The sequence below is a fragment of the Dufourea novaeangliae genome, unplaced genomic scaffold (assembly GCF_001272555.1).
Source record: "Dufourea novaeangliae isolate 0120121106 unplaced genomic scaffold, ASM127255v1 scaffold21, whole genome shotgun sequence".
NCBI lineage: Eukaryota > Metazoa > Arthropoda > Insecta > Hymenoptera > Halictidae > Dufourea > Dufourea novaeangliae.
In genome coordinates, this window is record NW_015373910.1 from 4,881,852 (window position 1) to 4,905,799 (window position 23,948).

At 52.5% G+C, this 23,948-nt stretch overlaps 1 protein-coding gene across 1 annotated transcript; it reads left to right on the forward strand.

The window, feature by feature from the left end:
• Window positions 1-202: 202 nt before the first annotated feature.
• Window positions 203-2,874, forward strand: LOC107194155 (opsin, blue-sensitive). The gene is made up of 8 exons (XM_015583724.1): window positions 203-614; window positions 785-976; window positions 1,272-1,487; window positions 1,616-1,746; window positions 1,837-2,009; window positions 2,078-2,235; window positions 2,316-2,411; window positions 2,502-2,874. Exons 1-8 carry the CDS (start codon window positions 550-552, stop codon window positions 2,611-2,613), a joined length of 1,143 nt encoding a protein of 380 aa, XP_015439210.1. The 5' UTR covers window positions 203-549; the 3' UTR covers window positions 2,614-2,874.
• The last annotated feature ends 21,074 nt before the right edge of the window (window positions 2,875-23,948 follow it).

Here is a 23,948-nt window from a genome sequence, read left to right on the forward strand (position 1 = left end):
CGGATGTGGGCTAGGGACAACACGCCGGGGTGAGATCGGTTCTCGCGTGACCGCCTAGACTCAGCCGAACTAAAGGTTTCTCGTATTTGTAAATCGTAAATCGAATTAAACTCTCAACCGGCACGCCATGCCGAATCGGTCGACCCGTAACGCGTATAAAAGGTAAGGGCCGCGACAGCGCGAATCAAGTGAGTTGCGGAACGTATTCACGACCTCTGCACCGCGTCTCACTTCAACAAACAAAAAAACCAAAAACAAAACACAAAAACCGTGTGCATCGTATATACAGACACAGAGACACACATCTTTCGATCTTTATCGGGCGTGAGTTATCGCAAAATTCTCTCTCTTTTCCTTTCTCCCCTGAACAGTACCGATCGATCCACACCACCATCATATCCCCACGGCCCCGTTTTACCTGGCACCGCGCTCGGTCGATTCGTAAGAGTTGAAGCCGCGGCGGACGTCGCGCAACCAAACGTTTCGCTCGTTTGAAAAGCGACCGCGGATCCAAGCGTACGCAAACAAGTGTCTACGAATCGTTCTGGGATGATGCTGCTGCGCAACCAGACTCTCGTCAACGGTCCATTGGCTTTCGTCAGCGAGGAGTCCGGGTGCGTGCTTGTAACATTATCGTCTCCTGGCTCGCGCGATCCACCCCACCCGGTGGATGATGGATCTGCGTGTTCGTTGGAGCATTAGAAAGAAGAGACCACGTATACACACCGATTAACGTGTACGATCGAGAACTGAAACTCTGTGTTCCGTTCGTTCGTCCATTCAGGTATCCCGCATCGACGCGAGAGAGATTCTTGGGATGGAACGTCCCCCCGGAATATTCGGACCTTGTGCATCCCCATTGGAGGGCATTCCACGCACCTGGGAAATTTTGGCACATAGGCTTGGCGCTCATTTACACCGTATTGCTCCTTATGTCGGTGGTGGGAAACGGATGCGTCATATGGATATTTAGCACGTAAGTGTATCTTCGTTTGGTTCGAGATGCCAGCGACGCGCCACATCCCGGTGGATAGCGGTTACGAGTATAAGGGTAGCCGCCGACACGATGGTGATGAATGGTGCGACGGTGACGGTGGCGATACGATAACAGTGGTGCCCTCCCTCGACGACGAGCGAAATCGTTTCGTGCCACGCGCTGTGGATCGATCTCGTGCGCGCCCGTTCTCGGGGGTGTGTTGTACCGACCATCGTTAACAGCACCCACGGATTTTCCATTTGCCCGATCGAATTTATCTCGGGTTTGCTTTCAGATCGAAATCGTTGAGAACGGCTTCGAATATGTTTATAGTCAGCTTGGCGGTATTCGATCTGTTGATGGCGGCCGAGATGCCCATGTTCCTTGTGAGCTGCTTCATGGAACGTATGATCGGCTGGGAAGTTGGTTGCGACGTCTACGCGATTCTTGGGGGTCTTTCTGGAATGGGACAGTCGATTACCAACGCTGCGATCGCCTTCGATCGATACAGGTTGCAAAAATCCCGTTTCGATCTGTCAGGATCTATCGTATTTGCTGTTTTATATCATCGTTATCGAACGAGTATCGTTCGAGGAGCGACACACAGACGACTCGACCGTGTACCATTTCTTCCCGCAGGACCATTTCCTGCCCGATCGACGGACGGCTCAACTCGAAGCAGGCCGCGGTAATTGTCGCCTGCACATGGCTCTGGGCGACGCCGTTCAATGTTTTGCCGCTGCTGAAAGTCTGGGGTCAATACACCACCGGTAAACGGATCAGCCTTTAAAGTATACCATCCGATTTCTTTTGTCTCCCCGTTTCACTTCAAAACGCCGTTCCGTTCGATTTCTTTCCAGAGGGCTTTCTGACCACTTGCTCGTTCGATTTCCTCACGGAGGACCAAGACACCAAAGCCTTTGTTTTGAGCATTTTCATCTGGGCCTACGTAATACCGTTGATTTTCATCGTTTACTTTTACTCTCAGCTACTCCAGTCGATTCGCAACCACGAGAAAATGCTGCGCGAACAGGTTGTTCATCGTTATCTTGTGGGACGATCGTACGATTCTCACCGGTTCCCTTGTGTTTCCGCGTACAGGCTAAGAAGATGAACGTGAAATCATTGGTGTCGAACCAGGACAAAGAGAGAAGCGTCGAGATGAGAATCGCCAAAGTGGCGTTCACGATTTTCTTCCTGTTCCTGCTCGCGTGGACACCGTACGCGACGGTCGCGCTGATGGGAGCGTTCGGCAACCGGTAACTATTCTCCCATTCGACTTGCTTCGAACGAACCTCGTGACCACTTCTCGATAATTCCCACGCCCCGTTCGTTTCAGGGAACTGCTGACGCCGGTTTCGACGATGTTGCCAGCCCTGTTCTGCAAAACTGTTTCCTGCATCGACCCGTGGATATACGCGATCAATCATCCGAGGTACGCCGTGAACGGTTCCGCTCGATTTCCTCCGATTCCAGCGCATTTGTATCAACACGAAACGCTAACCCCTCCGTTCTTTGCGGTCAGGTATCGTCAAGAGTTGCAAAAACGCTGCAAATGGATGGGCATACACGAACCGGAACCGGTCCACGACAACGCTTCCGCCCAGACCGAAAAGATGAAATCGGAGGACGCGTAAGAGTCGCGCGTCCGAATACTCGTATCCGGTTGCGCCCACGGGTAAGATTCTCTTTGGGGCGTTCGATCGAGACGCATCGAACGAGCCGCCGCCACCACCACCGTCGCCGGTGCGATCTCGATCTTTGGTCCTTGGTTTTTCACTTTCTGTCTGGATCCCACGCGGCTACGCAACTGGGCACTGTGAATAACACTTATAGCGACGTGTACGCCAATGCTATCGATTCTACTGTAATTAAAGCGTTATTAAAAGCAAATTCTACGGCAAACCTTCCCCATTTGCACTTTATCGTTTCACAGCGTTTATAAAGCTCGCTCCTTCGTCGTTCTTTTCTTCTTTTAAATTACATTCCTCCGTGTTTTCCGTTCGAATCCCCCGTTAATGAAAAATCGAGAAGATCTCGTTACACTCTCGTGATCCAGATTCTCGCGACGCATACGGAACGTTTTTTCTCCCGAATCGGGGTGATACCTCGTGTTAGGGAAACACGGCAGGAAACTAACTTAGCGCAGTCCTCCTTTTCATGCGGAAATTCGAAAGTTACGGAGACGTGCGTTACGTTCCTCGAGGGTAGACGAACAGTCGACGCTCTGTTTCCCTTGCTTTTCGACCAGAATGGAAGAACTTTGAGTCAATCATAGAGCACGTATATAACATATTCGCTCCGTTTTCGCAACACAACCAACGACCGCATGGAAATCGTCCGATTACACCACTGGATATTATACCGGGAAAAGGAAATAAGGTACATAGGCTCGTTCGATTTTTTCCATGCGTTCGATAAACGCATTCGTCGCACAGTTCGTCGAGTCGAAACTTCGTAGGAGGTATCGGGGAACTGTAATCGTTTCTGGCGGGATCGGTGTCTCTGGTAGAATGATACCTACCGGTATTCATCGGGTGCGAGGATTCCGATTCATCGTGGAAGACAAGGCGATTACTGGGTCGTGAAACGCCGTGGAGGCGTCGCGCGTCGCCTGGCAAAGTTTAGTCCGAACGCAGGCCTGGTGACGCCGTGGGATATCGTGTGTATACCTGCATGTAGGTGGTGTACTCGCGTGGCGGCCCGGACAGGAGGCGGAGTCAACGGATAGCCCGGCAGTTCAGTTAATATGCAGTTAGTACGTCATTTGTTTCTCGCCGCTGGGAGGGCTTATCGTAATCTCTGGCGTCACGGCTCCCCACGATCTCTCGCGCGCGCGTTAGCCAAGCACGTCCGGTGCTTCCTCTCACTGGCTGCCGAATCACCACGTACACCGAGCACCTGGGTATCGTAACCTCTGATGGTTCCTTCCGTAGCTTTCTTCTGTTCTTCTTTCGCGTGAAATTCGAATCGATCTTCGTGTAGAGAAATCGTCGAGTGATACGAAACACTGATAGACGCGAATCAAAATCCTATCCTTGTCCTCTGATGATTCCTTCCGTTGCTTTCTTCTGTTTTCTTTTTTCGCGTGAAATTCGAATCGATCTTCGTGTAGAGAAATCGTCGAGTGATACGAAACACTGGTAGACGCGAATCGAAATCCTATCCTTGTCCTCGAAAAGTCTCTTTCTTCGTGGTTATTCGAGGTGAGATCTTCGAGGGATCAAAGTTCCCAAGGTGATTCGTGCCAGCAACGGAATAAAGCAAGGAAGATAAGAAGCAGCGCGAAGAAAAGAGACGAAGAAGGTAGAATCGTAGTTCGGCGTGGCGAGGATTCGGAACCTCGAAGAAATCCTTGATTAGATGTTCTCGTCAAAGGAACTCCCGCCCCCGGTTTGCGAGAGACTTGAAAGGCGAGGGAGCGTGTAACGGAGACGAATAGGCCGTGGGAGACTGAGGACGGATGAATTCGGAGGCGAAAGTGAACGACGGAGGCGGCGGGCTGGATGGAACGAGGTACGAAGAGAATCGGTTTGGAGAGCGAATTAAAAATTGTTCCGGTCCGTGAACACCGAAGAATCGGGAAGGGGAGTGATAGAGACAGAGAGGGAGAGAGAGATGAGACAGCGAAGGGACCGAAGAAGGGGGCGGCGTTTTAATCGAAGAGGGCTTGGAAGGGATTTCGCCTTTTCGAGAATAGAAAGGGGGAACGATCCTGCTCGGTTTAAGATACATCCCATCCTATTTCCCGAGATCGCGTCGTCGTCGACGACGACGACTACCAGTTATGGATGTTGAAAATTCAATTACGCGGGATTTATGACTGCCGGTGCTGGGCATATTTATTATCGTGGCATCTTCCTCTCGGCTGAACATCGTGTCTTCTGTTTCCGCCTCGTGGCACCGTTCACCGCCACACGCTCCTCGACGTGTTGCGTGCGCAATTCGATCGCGATCGATGGTGGCGTTCGATCCGGGAGGGGACACGAAACGCGCGTGAGTTTCGTTCCACGGGAGAATACAGTTTTCTCGTTGCTCTACCACCGGACCTCCAAGGATGGGGGGTAACGCGACGAGCACGAAGAATACGATGTCGCGCGACGACGTTTTCGAACATCAAGATTTATCGTTATTACACGCGTTCACCATTATCCCGGAGACGCTCGAATGTTTTACAACGGCTCCCACCCAATCCTCCCCCTTCCCCGCTACGACCTATTCGCGGCATCCTTTTTAAAGCTGTCTTAATCCCCGTTAAGCGCAGGGTAATAAACTCCGCGGTGCTCATTAAGAGCGCACGGACTTTATGCTCTTTTTGTTCCCCGAGGCACGAGATGTATATTAACGCGAGCAATAAATATCATCCTTATCAACGGCGTTTCGCCACCTTGTTATCGCGTATTGATTTTCCTACGCGACAGAGAGAGAGACGCGGGGGTGACCGAAGCGCGAGGACGGGGTTACGGACCTTCGATGGACGGTTGTACGGCCGTGCAAAGCAAGAATGAAAAATAGAAGGGAGCCCTGAGAGTTTCGTCGCGAACGGTTCCGTTGCCGCGACGATTATTCGCCGTCGGTACGTAGACACGACTGGCTCCGTAATCGAGTTTACGCGGGCTCGTTCGATTCCAGGGTCTCTCTCTCTCTCGGTGTAACGTCAGGGACGAAAGAGAAGATGTCAGGGACACGAAAACCACACCGTCCGAATCGTGGACAAGCTCGCGCGCGCGGTCGTATTGGCGAGGAACTCTGGTCCAACGTGGCACTGAATCGCTCGGGGAGGGGAAAAGTTTGACCGAAGGAAAGAAAACGGGTAAACTAATTTCCAAGCTGTTAAGAGCCTTACCAAGACCGGGAGCACCTCCTCGACAGGGTAGACAGAGACGTTAGCGTGCTGGGCGGACGTGGGGGCATTTACTCACGAGCTCGGAATCGAGCAACGCGCCCGACACACCGTGGGACAAGTCCGGGGACTTCCGTTTCACGTCGTTTAGAGATACTCCGAGTTAAATCTATTCGGAGCCGGTGGCTGAGAGTTTCCAGAGATGGGCGGAGGGAAGAAAAGACTTTCCTTCAAAAAATACAGTGCAATAAAAATTGAATTACGAATTTATAAAATAGTCTTGTAGCAATGGACGATCGAATCAACATTTTTTATTTGTGGAAAATGAGAAAATTATGCCATTCTGAAAGAAAAAGCCATTTTCTCGTCTGACATTTCTTCGTGTTCGACGGAACAGGATTCTTCAATCGTACACACTCTCGCATTATGATAAATATCATCTTTAAATATTGAGCTATTACTGTACTTACTTTTGCCCAATAATCTACACACTATAAGCATTTGATTTGAGTGAAAAAGATTTATATTCTGAAAATTGTAAACGTATGCAACCTCTTAAATCGACTGGGACGACGGGAGGCGAGGAGGGGACCGAGCAAAGTGGAAAGAGCAAGTTGGCCCAGTGCGACGCGCGTTTCGGGCAATAGTTGGCCGTTGTCGAGGGGTTGGTCAGGAGAGAGAATACGATAGAAGTCAGCTGAGAGAGAGAGAGAGAGAGAGTGAGAGAGAGAGAAATATTGAGAGTAAGGAAGAGAGAGTGAGAGCAGCCAAGGGGAAAGGGGCGAGAACCCTCTCCCCAAGACTGAAATACTAAAGCGAGCTTAAGTGCGTTGCCATAGGGACCAGCTGGAGTCGAGGGGCGAGAGGAAGGTGGTTGGGGGTTGCCGCGAGAGAAGTCTGCGCCACGCCGCGTCTCGTCCACGTCGTCTAGTTTCCGAAACGCGCTAAACCGCTCGGAAGTAGCGGACGAGCCGAGATTTCCTCGTTTCGTCCGACACGATCGCGCCGCCCTCTTTCTCTTCTCGCCGTTCGGTGAAGCACACGGAACGGATGGTGGTTCCGCGTTACGTTCTCTCCCGTTACACGAAATCGTCGTCGTCGTCGCACTCCGCTCGCCACCATCAGCGCAGCTAACGCGGACACCGCGCGATTTATTATTTGCAGCGCATGCCGCCGTCGCTGCGAGTCCGTAACAATACTTCGTAAGTCCATAATTTGCATCTCGTTCCAGATGTATTTCGTGTCGTTCGTGTATCAGCTAGCTGGCACGGTCGTTAAACGAGTTTCCTCTCTCCTCGTTTCTCCCCTTTTCTCTAGGTTGCTCGAGGAACGCTGCCACGGCAGCAGCCGTGCTCCCTTTTCCCTCTACCCCGGGCCATTCCCCAGGATTTCTCTCTTGGCAGTTGACGCTGCACTCGCACCCGAGTGAAATAAAGATTTGATTATTCCCGACACGATTGGCTCGGCCGTAATTGCGGAGGACGGTCGCGGTCCAACTGCGGTTGACGGAAGTATTCGATCGCTCGAATAAGCAAACTCGGTGTCGCGATGTCAAAAAATCGCGAGAGGATACGCGGTTCGTCTTCCCGTGCCCACCCTATTTGGATCTCCTCGTGTGAAGCGTATTCCGTGTGAAATTACGATTTTTACATTTTGCTGTGAAACCGTTTCCGGGACGCGGAAACGACACGAGTACGGTACGTAACGCGCGCGAGCACGACCCTAACGACTCGACCGGTAGTCTGCATTAATACGCTTCTGACGCGGGAACCACGGGCGAAACAAAGGGCGCGAACAAAAGACAAAGTTTTACCCGGGCGACGACGTTTCTCGAGCACGCTCGAGTTCTGTCGCTCTTCCATAATTTCCCTCAGGTTCGGTTCTGTCTTCTCATATTTTCGGACGTCAGCCTTTTCCCTTTCCGTTCTATCTCGAAATGTTATTTTTACAATTGTCAGCTCGTCACCAGCGTCCCGGTCAAAGTAACAGGAGGGTTAAACGGTAGCAAGTTCGCGGCTACTTGGTAAGACGAGAGGGCGAAATACCGAGGAGGGGTTGGATGATCGTCGGACGGAAACTAGGCGACCTCGGCCAGCTGCAATACCGCGATACACAAACTTATTGGGCGAAACTCGCAAAACTTCCGCGAGGCTTCCGGAATTTCAAGATGGCGAGTATCCGCATAGCGGATTAGCCGGAGAATGCCACTGCCGAGGTTGGAAGAGGCGGCGAAGGCATTTCCTCTTGCCTCCGACGTGGAACAGCAGAGAGGGGGTGATTTTGGGGATGGGACGAGACGCGACCTCTTGGAAATCTCGCCTCCGAAAGTAACCGATCGTTGTTCCCGTTTTTTCGCCGAGCGTACGTGTCGAGGGGGGAATCGAGCCGCGAGTTAACCGCGAATCGTTGCGCGATTTGTAATTGGCACGGAGAAAATTCGCGTGGACTCGTTTCGCGCGCAATCCCCACGATTGTAAATGGCATCGGTTAATTAGGTCGACCATCTGACGATTCGACGCGAGGAAATTCGTGCTCGGTCGCGATAATGGCCCGTATTAATTATAAACGTGGCACCGGCGTTAATTATTCAAGTAGGAAGCGCGAGAGTACGTTCGCGTTTCTCCGTGTGTCCGCGCGCGTCTCCTCGCCCCGGTGAAACTGGCATTGTCGTCGGAAGAACAAATAGTTTTTAAGGCCGCGGCCTCGTTCGGTCTACGCAAACGTTCGTCGTTCCCCACCCGTTCCCTCTCTGCCGTCTTTCGCCCGCCTATCTCGCGGCGATGAATCCTCGAGAAATGGCTCTTCAAATTTTTCACCATCCGCCCAATTGGATTTCCTTTCTCGAATGGGAACACGGTGCCGTATTCGTTTCGGAGCGTGACTCTCGTCGATAGTCCGAGTTTCATCTTTTTTTTTTCCTTTCTCTTCTATTTCTCGCAAGATCAAGTCTTCTCGTCTCGGTTTTGACTCTGATCGTAGAACGAAAAACCATCGAGGACGAAAGAATCGATTGAAACGTCTCGCGTGTCGATGATATCGGTGGCTAAGGTACGCGACTCGTTTCGCAGTCCCCGTTGGACCTTAGTGGACCGGAAATTGCTAGCAAGAGAGCATGGAGCAGCAAGGGGGCCACGAAACACGTAAGCGTGAATCGTTCTGCGAATCGATTTCATTATTCGTAATAGCGAATAAACGAGCTCTGTAAGCTGGCCCGTTTGCCAATATATAAAAGAACGAGAAACGGAAAAAAGTGGCGTAGGAAGTAGGAACACGGTACGTCGTCTGGTTCGGCGACCGACGCTGGAATAATAGCCTCTACAAGAGGAAAACGTTGGTATGGGAAGCACCGGGGGGTTTTCTCATTTCTAGAACGCATCGGGTTCTCTTGTACGACCTGCGGGCTACGGGTGTCACGCGTTCGTTCTACAGTACCCGATGACTTAAACCTGAAATGTACCAACGTTTCGCACGCTACGCGTAAGCCAGCAGTATACACAGTGAAGACTGTTTAATCGTAGCGACTATTCGAGCATTTTCAGACGTTTAAAGTGCCTTCTCCGATTGTCTGACTAGTTATAGGGTATGATGTACTTCTGCTGATCAGTTAGAGATCTTAATATACTTGTCCGATCAGTTACAGACCCTAATCTACTTTTCCGAATACGGGCTAAAATTTCCTGTTTGTCTGACCACACACCGGTCCTATTCCACTTGTCTGATCAGTTACATACCCTAATCTACTTTTCCGATTACGGGCGCTGCCATGCGTGTCTGTTTACATACTGATCATATTCTACTTGTCTGACCATTGGCATGCCCAATCTACTTGACTGATTACGGGCGGGCTGCCCTGCTCGTCTGACTACACACTGTCCCTATTCTACTTGTCCGATCAGTTACATGTCCTTATCTACTTTTCTGATTACGGCTGAATCTACTCTGCTTGTCCGACTATACACCGACCTTGTCACGATTGTCTGACCAGTTACGAGTCCCAATCTACTTGGCTGGCTACGGGTGAATCCTATACTCATGGTCAAGGTACACACTGGCCCTATTCCACTTGTTCACGTTTTCTGTCACACGCAGAATAAACATTGACTTTCGTTTTTCACACAGCGTTCAATGTACGTATGTCAGTTGAAGGAGGTACTACTACGTGTGCGTTTTCAGATTCCCGACCCGACTGGCGAGAGAACGCACGGCCGATCGTCGCGTCGGTCCCCGGAATCCCCTCGTGTTCGTAACATTCAAAGGTTTGTACCGTCGAAATGGGTTTACCGGCAAACCCTGCCGATAACACGTCTGCGGCTGAATACGCGTCTTCCATGTCCGTACGTATTGTACAGCTTCGCGAAACGATCGAGTCCTTTTGCCGTGCCGCCCGGAACGAAACTCCTCCCGTTTCTCGGATTTCCCGGTCCTCCTACTCTACCACCACTAGTCCAAGTCCTGCCATTCGAAATCACTGACCGTTTTTTCGTTTACGATCGATATCAAAACGAGGTTCGATCGTAAAATGTTTGCGGATACTTTTCCGACGATCAACGCCCGCGGAAAACGCGGGGGAAAACGAACGGTGTAAAACGCGACGGAAACTCGACGACCGTCGCCACGGTCTTTCGAAGAACCGATAGAAAAACGTGTGAACACGCGAAAATTAGAGAACGTGTGTTCCGTCGTGTTCGGTACCGATGGTCGTGCGAGCGAACAAACCGTTAAAGTTAACGAGCGGCCAGGACGAGGGGATCGTTACAAACTCGCCATGGGAACTGCGTAAAATCGGATGCTCCGTGTGTCTTGTAGCAGGCGCAATTAAGTTATGCAATTTCGCCTGATTTTATAGGTTGTCGCTGCTCGCTCGTTCTCGTAAAGAGACTCGCGGCAACCACCTTGAGTAGGCGTAACCTTCGTTCCTCCTTTATGAGTCGTGCATACGGAATATCGCGTCGAGACAAACACAACGTACGCTTTGAATCTGCTTAGCGTAAATCTTGGTTTAGAGCGGCGTGTCTCTTCGACGAGCATAGAGTCGCGGTGGCAGTGGCATCGAACAAATGGAATTCGAGGTTCCTTCTGGCGCGGCGCGTAAAAAAATTTTCCCTCGGCATCGTCGTTTCGTGGCTCGTTTCCGCGAAGAAATAAAGGGGAATGGCTAGGTAACTGGTCTCAGCGTAAAACCGCGCGCATGGTTATTCCACGAGGCGATACCAGGGGTCTCGACGTAAAAGAGAGAGAGAAACTGAGGGAAGAGAATCGTGAAGAAAAAAAAATTGACGAAGAGGATCCTAGGTGTCCGGGTCCTCCATGTTTTCACGGTTCTCATGGCCGATATCGCGTTGTCGGAGAGAGGGGAGGGAAGAGGGCCTCGAAGGGCCGCTCGATCGTCGAACGACTTCTTCGATGGGGTTTTGATTCCGCGAGATTCTTCTTGACCAGCCGTTCGTCGTAGGTGCGACGCGTTGCAACTATGTAGCCGAGGGGGTCACCAACACAGCCGTCGGATAAGCGAGGAAACGAGGAAAGCCAGAGCATGCGCCCCCGGTATCGCGACTGTACGAGCTTCGGTTCCTCGCATTAGTCGAACCCCGGCAACGGTAGGGGTAAAACGCGCTCGAGCTACCCTCCGACAACGTGCGCGCCGCTGCTGCACGTTCGTTCGTTCCAGACCTCTCCCTCCGCTTGGAGTATAATCGTTTTTCGGACTGTTACTCGACCACTCTCGGGAACACGGGTCTCGTCGACATTGTACGTAAGCGATACAAGAAACGACGACTCGAGAAATTGTACAGGGATCTCGCTGTGGTGGCGAAGAGCCGGTGAAGTCGTCGACGAGCATCGATACCCCCGTCGGCATGACTTCTGAGGTCGAACGCGATGTTTCTGACTAGCAAAAGTTTTCGTCGTGATTCTCGTACGGCTGCCATCGAAGTCGTCGATCCAATTGTCGGCGAGTCAGTGCCCACGGTGCCTACAGGGGAATAATCGAAGGTGTCGATCCACAACGACACGGTGCACCGCAAGGACCGATCTTTTTCCCTTGTAATTGTGGCGTCGCTGTGCCAGTACCGGCGCCGTTCTCGGTGGTGGTGGTGGTGGTCGTGTGGTAGTGGTGCTGGTGGTGCTGGTGCGGGGTGGTGGTGGTAGTAGTGTTAGTGGTATCGGCGACGGGCAGAGACAGCACGTGAAACGCTCGACGAGCACGGTAAAAAGATGCGGTGAACCGGCTCTCCACTACCCATTCGAAAGCGACCAAGGATTTCAGCTGCGACTGTTCGAAACAGGTGAGCGAGAGAATTATATGCTTTTCCATGTCGGCGCGGCGTGCACGAACAACCATCCAGTTTTTGCGCTCGCGTCGACGAAGGAAATTTGATTTTGCAGAAGAAACGCCGAAATTTCACGGACCGTCCTGATCGTTTCGCTAGAAACGTAATCGGCGTACGCGATTATATGCGATATCTATTAAATGGTGTAGGGCAGCCGGAATAGTTCCGACTCCGTAGGGAGTTCGAGAAACTCTCGAGGAGTTTGAGTGTTTCGGGCAAAATATCGCCAAGGAATATTGGAACGATTAATCGTCCGAAACGCGACACGACTATCGCGCGCGTTTCCCATGGTAGAAGAATTTCGCGAAATAAAATTCACGAGCCTTGCCGAGATTACACGGCTTCCAAACGCTTTCCACTCGACACTGAAAATCCCCCTCTGTAGGTTGCAGAGATACCGGGGGTGCTGGGCGATTAACCAGAATCAAACGTCGAATATTGGTTGTTTGCGCGGTTCTGCGAGTTCGCTACTGTTTTTCGGGGAGTTCAATAAAATCAGCGGGCCCCTCCGATACGTACACACCAGTTAATCGTCCGAACGAACATTTGAAATTCCCGGGGTCCGTAACATTTTTATCGTTTTCGGTTCGTCTCGATGACGATGCACCAAGAGAGACGATCTTTCCTCGTCACGAGAGATTTCTTCCCCGTGATTCTCCGCTTTATCACCCAAGAGGATTTCATTTCGGATGCCATGTCGGATCGTTTTATTTCGCTGGACGCGTTGCGATCCTAATCTGTGGGCGTGTTGGTTCGGTATATGCGCGTCCACGTAACATTTCGGACCTTGTCATCGACGATACCTCGATCGATCACGCGTAGATAGGTCGAACCGATGCTGCGACCCTCCGATGCTCGATGGTTAACGTACGATGGTTGTACGTGGATAAGTAAAGGGTCGACGTTAATTAGGGACCAACGGTTCGATTGTCCAGATACGACGGGACGCGACGGAATTGTTCTCGAGACCAACGACGGAACGAGAAAACCGTCGCGGTAATTCCCTTCGTTGTCTCTGGTACGTTCGCTTTTCCAGGATCGTGGAAGAATGATCGAACGATCTGGTAGCTATAGGAAGTATATCTGGACGACTCGATTTTCACATGATGCCCGCAATCCGGTGGAAAAAGTTCTGCCAGGAGCGCGCGGTGGGCAGCGGTAAAAGCGATATTTCATTAGGGATGGGGGTGGACGGAGGGCTTGGTTGTTTCGAAACGATTATCCGGCTGGAATTCCCAGCGAGCCAACGAACCGAAATTTCGTCCGTGGCGTAACGCATTAGGGCACCCGATATCTATGACCTTCGACGGCATTAATCTCATATCCACGGGTAACCTGGGCGTCGATTAAAAGCAACCGTCGAACCAAGCATATTCGACCGGCCGATCGCGTACATCGGTGTTTCTTTCTCGACGGTCAAAGGCTACCAGAATTTCCTCGGCCGGGAGCAGGATGTCTGGTAAATGGATTCGAACGGAAGCTGGAGAGCGTAACGATACTCGATCGACACCTCCGTGTTAAGGAACGTCGATGGCAAGGGCCGTCCGGCGACGTTAATCTCATCGGCGCGACGGGATACGCCGAGGGTGATTATGGCCGGTGGATCGACTCGTTCCCCAGCCACGGTGGTCCACACCACGCTGGTGCAACGTTGGATCACCACGGACCATGGAGGGTAAACTGCTGGTAACGTTTCACGTCACCGGAGGAAGAGGTCGAGAGTACGGTCGGGGGATGGAAAGGGGCAGGCAACCAGAGAGAGACCGAGCGAGAGACAGTCGTGTTGCGTAGGCGTGTGCATGCGCGCGAGCGTTGAATCGTGCGGCCCGTTCGACGGTGGTAGGCGATAGCAAACAGTTTCAGGAATGCGTGGCGTGTGTTTCGAGCGTGCTGATATGATTTAGGAATCGCTTCCTGCGCGTCCCGACTATCCAGCGGTTGCCTCGATGTCTCGAGGCTCGAGCACGAGCTCCGTTTTGCCCCTGTGGAGAGGAGAAGAGAGACGAGGCGAGGCGGTTCTATGGCAATAGCGTGGCGCGAGTTGCGGGATTTGCGTGCTGCGCCCCGCTAAATGTTTCGCTGCTCCGACACCGATGTCCAAGATTTACCGAGCTTACGTGACCTTTCGGCCGCGAAATTAGGCCGATTCATCATAGCCGGGTTGAATGCTTACGCGGGCGATCCCCCTTCTATTCATCGTACCTCCGATCGACGTTCCACAACGTCCACGCCTCCCGTCGTCCTCCTCCCCCGTTCTTCCTTCTTCCACCCTCCCAAGATCCGTCGATCGATCCTCCACGGCGGGCTTTCAGTGTCGATCCCAAGCGGTGGTTCCATCGATATTACACAACAATCGGCGTCGCGGTGGCGCAGAGTGCATCTCCGCGGCCAGTTCCCGCACGGGGTTGTTTAAATTATAAATATGCAAAGGCCGGCAGCGGGCCAGCCCGCACGGCCATTTTTCGTAACCAGCTCGCGCTAATTACGCAACATGAACGCGACTCGACTGGTATAATTGCGAGCAGGCGCGGGGTGACGGGGGTCAGAGCGTGCCCCCGTTCTCGGAACAGTTACCACCGCGACGGCGGCGTTCGCGCTTTCCACTCGCCGAGAGAAACTTTTTGCCCGACCGGAAGGGATTTTGATCGCTAATGCATTATGCATTGTCGCCTTTCGCTACCGTCCCGTGCTCTCCACGCGGTTGTTTTTTTTTTTTTTTGTTAAGGCAACCGTCCACACAGCCGGCCAACTAACCCTCGATACCGAATTGCGAAGAATTCTTTCGGTCCAAGAGGTATACCGAGACACGGAAATCGATCTCTGTCGATCGAACAGAAAGGTAATAATCTCGAACAAGATCGGAACCGATTAATTAAGTTTCGATAGCGTGACATGGATACGCGCGTAGTGGAAAATAGTAAGCCGGGAGGCGTATCGAGTTCTCCCGCGTGTATATGTATACGGGGAAATTAACGCATCGCGAACGATGTCGGGTCGAAACTCCGGCTCGATATCGGGGAGCCCGCGACGACGGTTAAGCGGACAACCACGGTTTCGCCGCGTTAATTTTATTATCGGTGTTCCTCGTTAAATTTTTGTAATACCCATGCGATACAGTTGCCTAGGCTTGTTCACTTGTTCACCGTCATCCCCCTCTGGTTCTACAATTTCTCGTCTTCGTTCCTTTGTCACGCGTCGCGTCAGCCGGTCGGTCGATTCTCGCGGATAACCGTGGAAAATTTGCAAACGTGAACACCGCGCTCGGGGATATGGTGAAGCGAGTAAGCGGATTGTCGTTCATCGAAACGTCGATGTCGACGAATATCGACGAGCCTGGTCCGTAGTCGTCGTCGAGTCGGTCCGTCGTCGATTTGAACGGTCGCGACACCACGTCCAGATCCGAGGGGTTTGGGGGGCAGGTTTGCTCCGGAGCGTGACGTTTCGCTTTACTGTGGCCGGCTGTTTTTCAGCAAGCTACGGGATCCTCTTTGTCGCGTGTGTTTTCTCCGTCCTCTCTTTGCTCTTTTCTCCTCGGACGGAGCGTGACTTTCGATTCCCCCCCTCTCGACTCTGCGTTCGGCTCTTCGATCTTTTTCTAGCTTTATCGTGCAGTGAATTTTTCAACGAACACCCAGACCTGCCTGATCGGTACGCGAGTTTTTCTCGGATTCTTCTTGCCTCACGGGATACGCGAACGTCGATCAGGCTACGCGGATGATCCTCTTGGCTTCGAATCTCTTTCGTCCTCTTCGAACGAACGTTCTCATCTCCGCCTGATTATCTTATCCCTCCGTTGGCTATGTATCGGTCAGCCGAAATCGTTCGTGCACACACACACAGAGAGACCCAGTTTCAGGGCACGAAATCGTACATTTCTGTCACGTTCGTTCCCATCGTCGACTTTCCGAGAGCGAAGGGGCGCGCGCCCGCCACGTCGATGTTTTCGCCGACGCCAGCGTGGATTGCCACGAAATCGAATACGAGTGTATGGCGAGAACAAGCTTCTCTCGCGCCTTCGATCGGGGGTTGTTGGGACCGTGCCGTCTCGGCGCCCCGCTGGCAACGAGAAAGCATCGCGCGCCAACAATTTGACGCAGAGGGAGCGCGAACGAATAACCATTAATATGTATACCCGTCGGGAGATCCGTCGACGATAACCGCTAGCGACAAACGACCGTTTAATGATTGGACGAACAGCCGAGTCGAAACGTCTACCTGGCGCGCGCGTATCGAGATATACCCACACGTGAAACGCCACCCCGCGGCACCGTCGAACACGGTCAAAGTATTCGATTTCACGAATTCTCTTTTTTCCCCCGGGCCACATTCTTGCAGCTAATCCTCGGATCCCGTCCAAAAGTTTTACGGGATTAATTGGAAAAACGCCACAGGGAATGGCCATCCGCAGCTTCTAAAGAAGCGAAAAACGACGGAGCAGAGAGTACTGTCTAATTTCGTGGTTTCCGTCATTTAGAGTCATCGTGCAATCGAAGTTTCTGCAAAACGATACTTTACTTGGAAGCCTACTTTAAGCATACTCACGTGCAAAAGTTACCGGACATTTTTGACTGGTCAGAGAAAAATTGAAATCAAAGCAAAAATGGAATTACTCGAAGTAATTTCACTGGTTTGTTCTATTTTTAGGGAAAAAAGTTCAGACAGTCCCTTTGAGCCTGGTCGAATTCCACGTACCGCTCGTTATCGCGCGGTAATTTCGCGTGTCGAGCGATCCCTTCCACGATCCCCGCGAGTGTAACTATCGACCGAAAAGTGTCGACTCGCCGGGGAGACATGTGCCGCACATGTGCATGATTATGATGTGCGCGGCATAATCGATCGTTCGAAACGAAATCCCGGCTCGGGGGCGTCCTAGTGCTAGAGACGATTCGCGCCGGTACGCGAGCATCGTCGCTCGATAAACGCGGCTGTTGGTAAACATGGGAAACCTACAAACTGGTACTCCGCTGGAAACTCCTACGACTATCGTTAGTGTCCACGTATGAATATGTAATAGCTGCAAACAGGGGCGTGCAGAGTTGCGCGCGCGAATCCTCCCCGCTTTTGTGCTCGATTTCGGCGACCAAATTGTCCCACGTGTACTAGTCGAACCGAACGCGACCGTTTCTGGATTCCGTCCACCCCGAGGAGAAAAAGTAGCCGTGATGCGAGTCGTTTCCAGATATGAGTTTTCTTGGCTGTCAACGGAAGCTGGGTTCGTTTCGCAAACAGGAAAACTCGGTCTTCCGGGAGGAGGTCAGGGGATTCGTGCCAGAGCCAAAAGTCCGCCAGTTAACCGCTTTGATCGGTATGGAATTCCTTTTCTCCGAATGCCAGAAGAAGGATCGGGCTTTCCAAGGATCTCTAGCGAATCCCAAGAATCTTGCGCTACGTACCCCTTTTACCGTTCCCGTTCGCTCTGTCGGATCTTAGCGCTAGGATCCAGCGTACAAAGACGATCCCGCGAGAACGTAAGCATCGCGCGGATGGATGGATGGATGGTTAAGACGAGGCCACGCGAAGACCGAGGAACGAGAATGAAAGGGACTGGGGAGTGGGGGGAGAGAAGTGGAAAGACCCGACGAAGACACTCGACCCTCCTTTGCGTCCTTTCGCGTATCGCGCGGCAGTCAGGGTAGCATTGTTTGAGTTACCACAATGGTGGAACAAAACGTCAACCAGAGGATCGAACTCCACTCGAAAGACTCCCTACCGCCACCGGACTTTTCCCTTGGTGCACAGCCCCCCATCCGCCCCTCCTGTTTATCCCTCTACCCACCAAACCTCCCCTAACAAACTCGCTCTTCGAGCGGTCCACGAACAACGAAACTACCTTTTGAAGCGCGGTGAGCGCCTGCCGGGTGCTTCCCACTTTCTTTCCCGTTCGTTCGATCGCGGCTACGCGCGTTATTCGCGGCAGAAACTATCCCGTTCGTCGAACACGACAACAGCAAACCGAGAACAAAGAAAAATGGTTGACGGTGCAGAGATGAGTTCGTTGCGCTGTTCGCCACTCGTCGGCCTACCGCGGCGTTTCCGCTACCAGACGACGACGGAACGCCGTCCGCCGACGTCGCGTCTTTTCTGCATCGTTTGAAACCACTCGCAGCCTCGCTCGCGACCCAAATACATGCAGGGGGTTCTACTTTTCGTTGGGTACTCGACCTCGACCGTAAGATCGTAGGTACGCGAGACATTCCGCTCGCCGGGAATTCAAAACGGCGCGACAACGAGAAAAGGCTCGGATATAAGGGGGGGGGGGAGAACGTTGTCGAGGTTAATACTTCCCGAAGGTAATTCCTTTTACTGTACGGAATCCTGTTACGGGGCAACGAATCGAGTCTCGCATTCCCGTAATCTTTCCTTTCCGATGATACCACCCGCCACCCCTCCTCGGTTGTCTTTTCTATTTTCGCGTTTTATCGCGACAAATTTCACTATCCCTGCGCCCTTTGTCCTAGTCTCTTGCTTCCAGTCTCTTCCGTACTGCTCAGCCTGCCCTTGTTTCTTCCTTTAGTTCGTCGTTCTTTTAACGATCACTCCCGTCACGCTTCCATCGGATTTAAGTGTTCCCAATTTTCAACTCCATTTTTTCTTCTTCCCTCGTTTACTCTTCACGTGTGGTCAGTTTCCTAGGTTTCCCCGTGGACATGTGTAAACGAGAAGAAAATCGATATACCGGAAAATGGTAACCAGAAGATTCCGCGCGGACACGATGAATGGGAACGGTCACTTTGGGATATCGATTCAATTCCCGAAGTTAATCGCGGAAACTCGACGCGTTTAAAGCGTTTCCCGTGTACCACGAAACTCGGTCAGCCCCGAGTATATACGGTTTCGATTCCTCGGAATCTCCCGTTTTACGGTGCGGGCGAGCGTTCGCTCGCGGTGAACCCTTTTCGTTCGGTCGTTCACGCGAGTGGGGGAGGAGGAGGGTATACCTGACATCACGAGAAGCGAGACGGCGGAATTAAGCGCCGCACCCGCCGGCCGAGAACGAGTCTAGTTCGAGCCTAAGTTCGAATAATCGATGCCCCGTGGAAGCGAACGTCGGACGATTTCGGGGAACCACGGCTTTGCGGTATCTCCTCTCGTCCAGGACCTGAAATCGATGCGATTCCGAGATTACGGTTCCGGTATTGTACCTAGAAAGCCACTTGGACTTGACTGATAGCGAGAACCGAGTTCTCTCGCGGTTTCGGGGATCCTCTTTCCGCTGTTTCGAGCCGTGGATAGGCCAGGAATGTTCCTCCTCCGGCTGCTTCCCTTTCGTGGCATCTGCGATTCCTGGATTAAAGTCGCCGCAGGGACGGGAGAGTTCGCCTTTACTACGTGCCAATAGCGTACAAGCAGACGCGACGACGAACATCGCAGCCACCCCCATCTTCATCTACATTTCGTCTCCCCCTGATTTTCAAGCCCCGGAATCTGTCTTCGATCCAGTTGAGAATGCACCCCACGAGACGGCCGCGCGCGTTTGTCTTCTCCCTGTAGAGCCATAAAATAGCGACGGGAACCGACGAAGCGTCGTTTGCAGATAGTGTCGAAAAAATGTGACGTCCGACGAACGAAATCGATGGATCCGCGATCTTCGTCACGGGAACGGAAAACAAGAAGACACGGGGATCCCGAGAGCGGCAGTCTCCCTGGCGATAAAATAGCGTCGTCGACGGTCAGGCTCGGACCGAAAACATCCTCGAACCTCCTATCGTAAATCTCTCGAGGCTTCCCCTCCTTGAAACGGAATATTTTTTCGAGCTCCGTCGCTTCCATCGACGCTCGAGGGAGAAACGCTTCGTGGACCGTGCAGTAGAAAATGCTCGGAGCTTCTTCGACCGGGCCTCGTCTCTCTGGCAGCTTTCGAGCAGCAGTAGCAGCGACTCGCGGCCGAACGATGATCGAATTAGTCAACGTCGCGACGCGAAGATTTATGGAGCGTCGGATTGGAATACGCGAGAATTTTTGTCGGAGGAGAAAAAGAGGAGAAAGGCTTCACGCTGATTCGTATCAAATTTCTGTCGGAGCTAACGAATCCGGATCGTCTCTCGAGATACCTCCGCGTGATGTTCGAACGTGGGGTGGAGAGGGTGGTTGGCGGAAGTTTAACCGCACGGGCGCGAAACAACCGTGGAAAAAAAAACGTGCGGGCGAAGAGTCGAGTATCCCCTCCCGTTCGAATCTCACGGAGTACGCGCGTACGCGCGACATCGTTTGGTTCGGCGCAAAATCCCCCGGATTAATCTCGACTGTAACCAAAAAAAAAAAAACAGACGGAAAAAAAAGAAGAAAAAAAAACGAAGCCGACGATTCCTGTTGTCGCGCGAGAGGTTGATTTTACGGGATAACGAGCATAGCCATTGCGGTCTAGGATGTTTTGTTCGGTCGGAAAGTGACTCCGTAAATCACGGGGAAACGGGTTACCGCTCTCCGCCGGTCATTATACCGAATTTACGCTGGCCGACCGGCACACACACCGTCCCGAAGTTCGGGAATTACGCGCGCGCGATCGTAGAGAATTTCTACGGCTTATATCCACCCCCGTCGTTCCCTTTAATTCGCGACAAAAAAGAACTTGCATCCCGACGAATATCGAATTCGCGGGGCGTTTACAAGCGCGCGTAACACCGTGGACGTCCCAGCGACGAGGCAGAGATATCGGGACGAAGTTTCGCGCGTTGGTACCGCGATTAATTCGAGCGATTATACGGCTTTAAATTGCAACGCGGCGCATAATACCGACACCACCTACCCCCCTCCGGTTCTCGTCGGGGCTACATAATATGTTAAGTCTGGCCAACGAGTTTGCCGGTGCGAACGAACACGTTTGGTACTACACGTACCAAATGTCACCGAGAACGCCGTCGCTTCTGCTGCTGAAATCGCGCAACATTGTACCGACGATTCTCGTATTCGGTCCGCCCCTACCACCCACTCACCCCCTGTGTCTCTTTCGCCGTGCAAACGGTCAAGTGGAACACCGCGCGAATGTACGTTTAACGCCATTTTCCAACGGCTGTGCACCGCGCCACCCTCATCCCTCTGTCGCCACCCCTTCGCCACGCTCGCCTGGAAACGAGAAACGTCGCGTCGTAGAGCCGCTTTACGGAATCGCCGCCACTCGGACAGATCTAGAAAAAAATCCTCTTCCACGCCCCACTGGGAGGAGGAACGTACACAACGGGGATGGAAAAACGTGGAATTAGTCGGATCCAGAGGACGGGTGTGCTCGGGGCTTAAATAAAATCGACCGGCCGAAACGGTGATGGCCGTCGTCGTCGACGGTGCTTACCGTGAGACGGACCGCGCCGTGGTCGTCGCCGTCCCGCGAGAAGTGGCGCGCGTCTTGCGGGAAAAACTTGCGGAATATTATTATAGTGCATCATAGTCACCGGCAAGGCGCCGAGAAAAATGTTTTGCATCTGCAGCTGACTAGGATATTATATAAGTAATGGCTGCGCAAATTTCCTCCGGGGCAATGCGTCGGTACCGCGGTTTTCTACCGCCGGCCGACACGCGGCTTTCTTATTGCAGCAAACTCCACTCTTCTTTTCTCTCTCACTCCGTCTTCGCGATCGTTTACGCGAAACAAGTACGTACGCTGGTCGGTCGAAACGGTGATCGTTAATCGTTGGAAAGCGAGCGAAATCGTCGGAATATCCCGAACTGTTAACCTTCGTCTCTCGGTGCCGTTTAGCAACGACGACGACGACGACGGTAACAACGCGAAATAGAAAACAATCGCGATACCGTGAATGCAGAGATTCGATGTTCGCGTGAGATAACGCGTTCGTAGGACCGAGGGTTGGGGGTGATGGGGCAGGGAAGATTTGCAGAAGCAACGGGGTAGCGTTTCGCTCGACGAGGCTAAGGTCCGCTCCATTACCATCCTCTAAATCACGCTGGTAACGTTTTTGGGACGGTCGTAACTCCGGGGCTCCGATGTTTTTGGCCTCATTAGTAGCCGTCTCTCGGCTTGATGTGGTACACGGAAAAGGGTCTCTGAGAGGGTAAGAGAGAAGAGCCCGCCCGGGCAACCAACACAGGGGTAGAGGACGAGAGGAGGTACGGGAGAAGAGGTCGACGGAGAAGAGAATTCTCGTTGTACCAGGACGGAGACGGGCGAGGGAAACCAAGTGGCAGAGCGAGCGAGGAGCAAAGGAGAAAGAGAGGATCCGAGGCAGGCGGGCACGAGAGCGCGCCGCGTTGTGCCGTGGCGGAGGATACCGACAGTGGCTGCGATTAATATTCCTCGGCTCCGGCAGCAGTTCCTCGTCGTGTCTTCGTCGCGCGGCAACGAACGACGGTGGCAGCGGCGGCGGAGGCGGCTGCGGTTCCTCTTCCGTATATACGTTTGCACTTTGAGTCGTAGCGGCGATCCCCTAACCCAGACCCGGCTTCCCCAGAGTCACCGCTGACCCTTTTGGGACCCGCATTACGCTCGATAGCGTCTACCCCGGCACGGCATTCACTCTGCTCTCCGGACAAAGAGAGGAAGGCAGAAAGGACAGACACGTTTCGGGCCGTTTCAAGGATACGTCGGAACATTATCGGTACGCGTTCGTGTTCCGATCGACCAGCACCCGTCAACATCCCTCCAACTACACGTGCGGTCGTTCCGTCGATACACGCGTGGGTTGGTAACAAAGCTCCTTTTGTCGGCATTGCGGCTACCACAAGAGAGATTTATGCGAATGGCTTGTCTCGTCTGGGAAGGAAAGCTCGTGAATCTCCGGTGCCGTCGAGTTACTTTGGACGACGACGACGAGAGAAAGAGAGAGAGAGAGAGAGAGAGAGAGAGAGAGAGAGCTTCAAAAACGAATAAAGTTAGCGGCTTGGGCAAAAGAAAAATCGTCGACGCGAACGAGGTAAGCGACACGCGACGTTGAAGACCGGGGAAAGAGACGAGCGAGACGGGGAGAGAGGACGAACCAGAGGTACGTCGGTACAGACTTCACGGTTCTGGAGTCGCCAAAGGAGAGCGAAACGCGGGACGGGGAAAAATTGGTAACCCAGTTTTCCTTCGACTTCGTAGAAGGAAGAGAGAGAGAGACGAAAAAAGAAGAGAATTAGACCAATCGTGTACGAGACGCACGCGGTTTCACGCTGATAGGAAATCCCGCCTTAATCGCGGTAAATGGAAAAGTAGGCTAATTTGTAGAGAACACGACAGAATCGAACGTGGAACTAGGTAGGGCGAAGAGAGAGGACACGTGGAGGCGCAGTGCGGCGGGGAGGGACCGATTCGGCGCACCCATTTTACGATCGGTCTAATTATCGTGGATATGCGAGCGCATCCATTGCGAACGCGGGCGGCTGGTATCGGCTACACGCGCGACCGAACTGATTCGATACGCGCGGCGTGTCTGCGGTATCGAGGAACATTCGAACGCCACGCGAGAACGTGAAATCTGGAAGGTACACGGTGTTGTATATAGCGTCTAACAGTATTAGAGCGAGTGCGCATAAAATATACTCGTGTACACTCGAATACGTGAGGTAAACAATATGTAGACTACTCTCGATTATCGTCCCGAACTTGAGTCCGGGCCGGGACAATAATCTTATAGGGAGAAATGCTCCAGATCCTCGTGAATTCATTTTTTGCCCGAAGTTCGAGCCTCGGTAACAAAAGTGGACAGTGGGACAACAAAGTATGCGCTTGATAGGATCCACGGAGCCCCTTCCCCAGTGGTGGGGATGACGCCTAGACAATAATCGTGCAGAACAAGCCAGACGACAGTCGAGAGGAGTCTGTACGAAACTTCAGTGTAAAATGAACACCCACAATAAATGCAGTTCGTCA

Coding starts and splice junctions, on each gene's coding strand:
- LOC107194155 (XM_015583724.1), top strand. CDS start 550: ATGATGCTGCTGCGCAACCAGACTCTCGTCAACGGTCCATTGGCTTTC. Junction 1,747..1,836: donor CTGGGGTCAATACACCACCG/GTAAACGGATCA, acceptor ATTTCTTTCCAG/AGGGCTTTCTGACCACTTGC. Junction 2,010..2,077: donor AGAAAATGCTGCGCGAACAG/GTTGTTCATCGT, acceptor TTCCGCGTACAG/GCTAAGAAGATGAACGTGAA.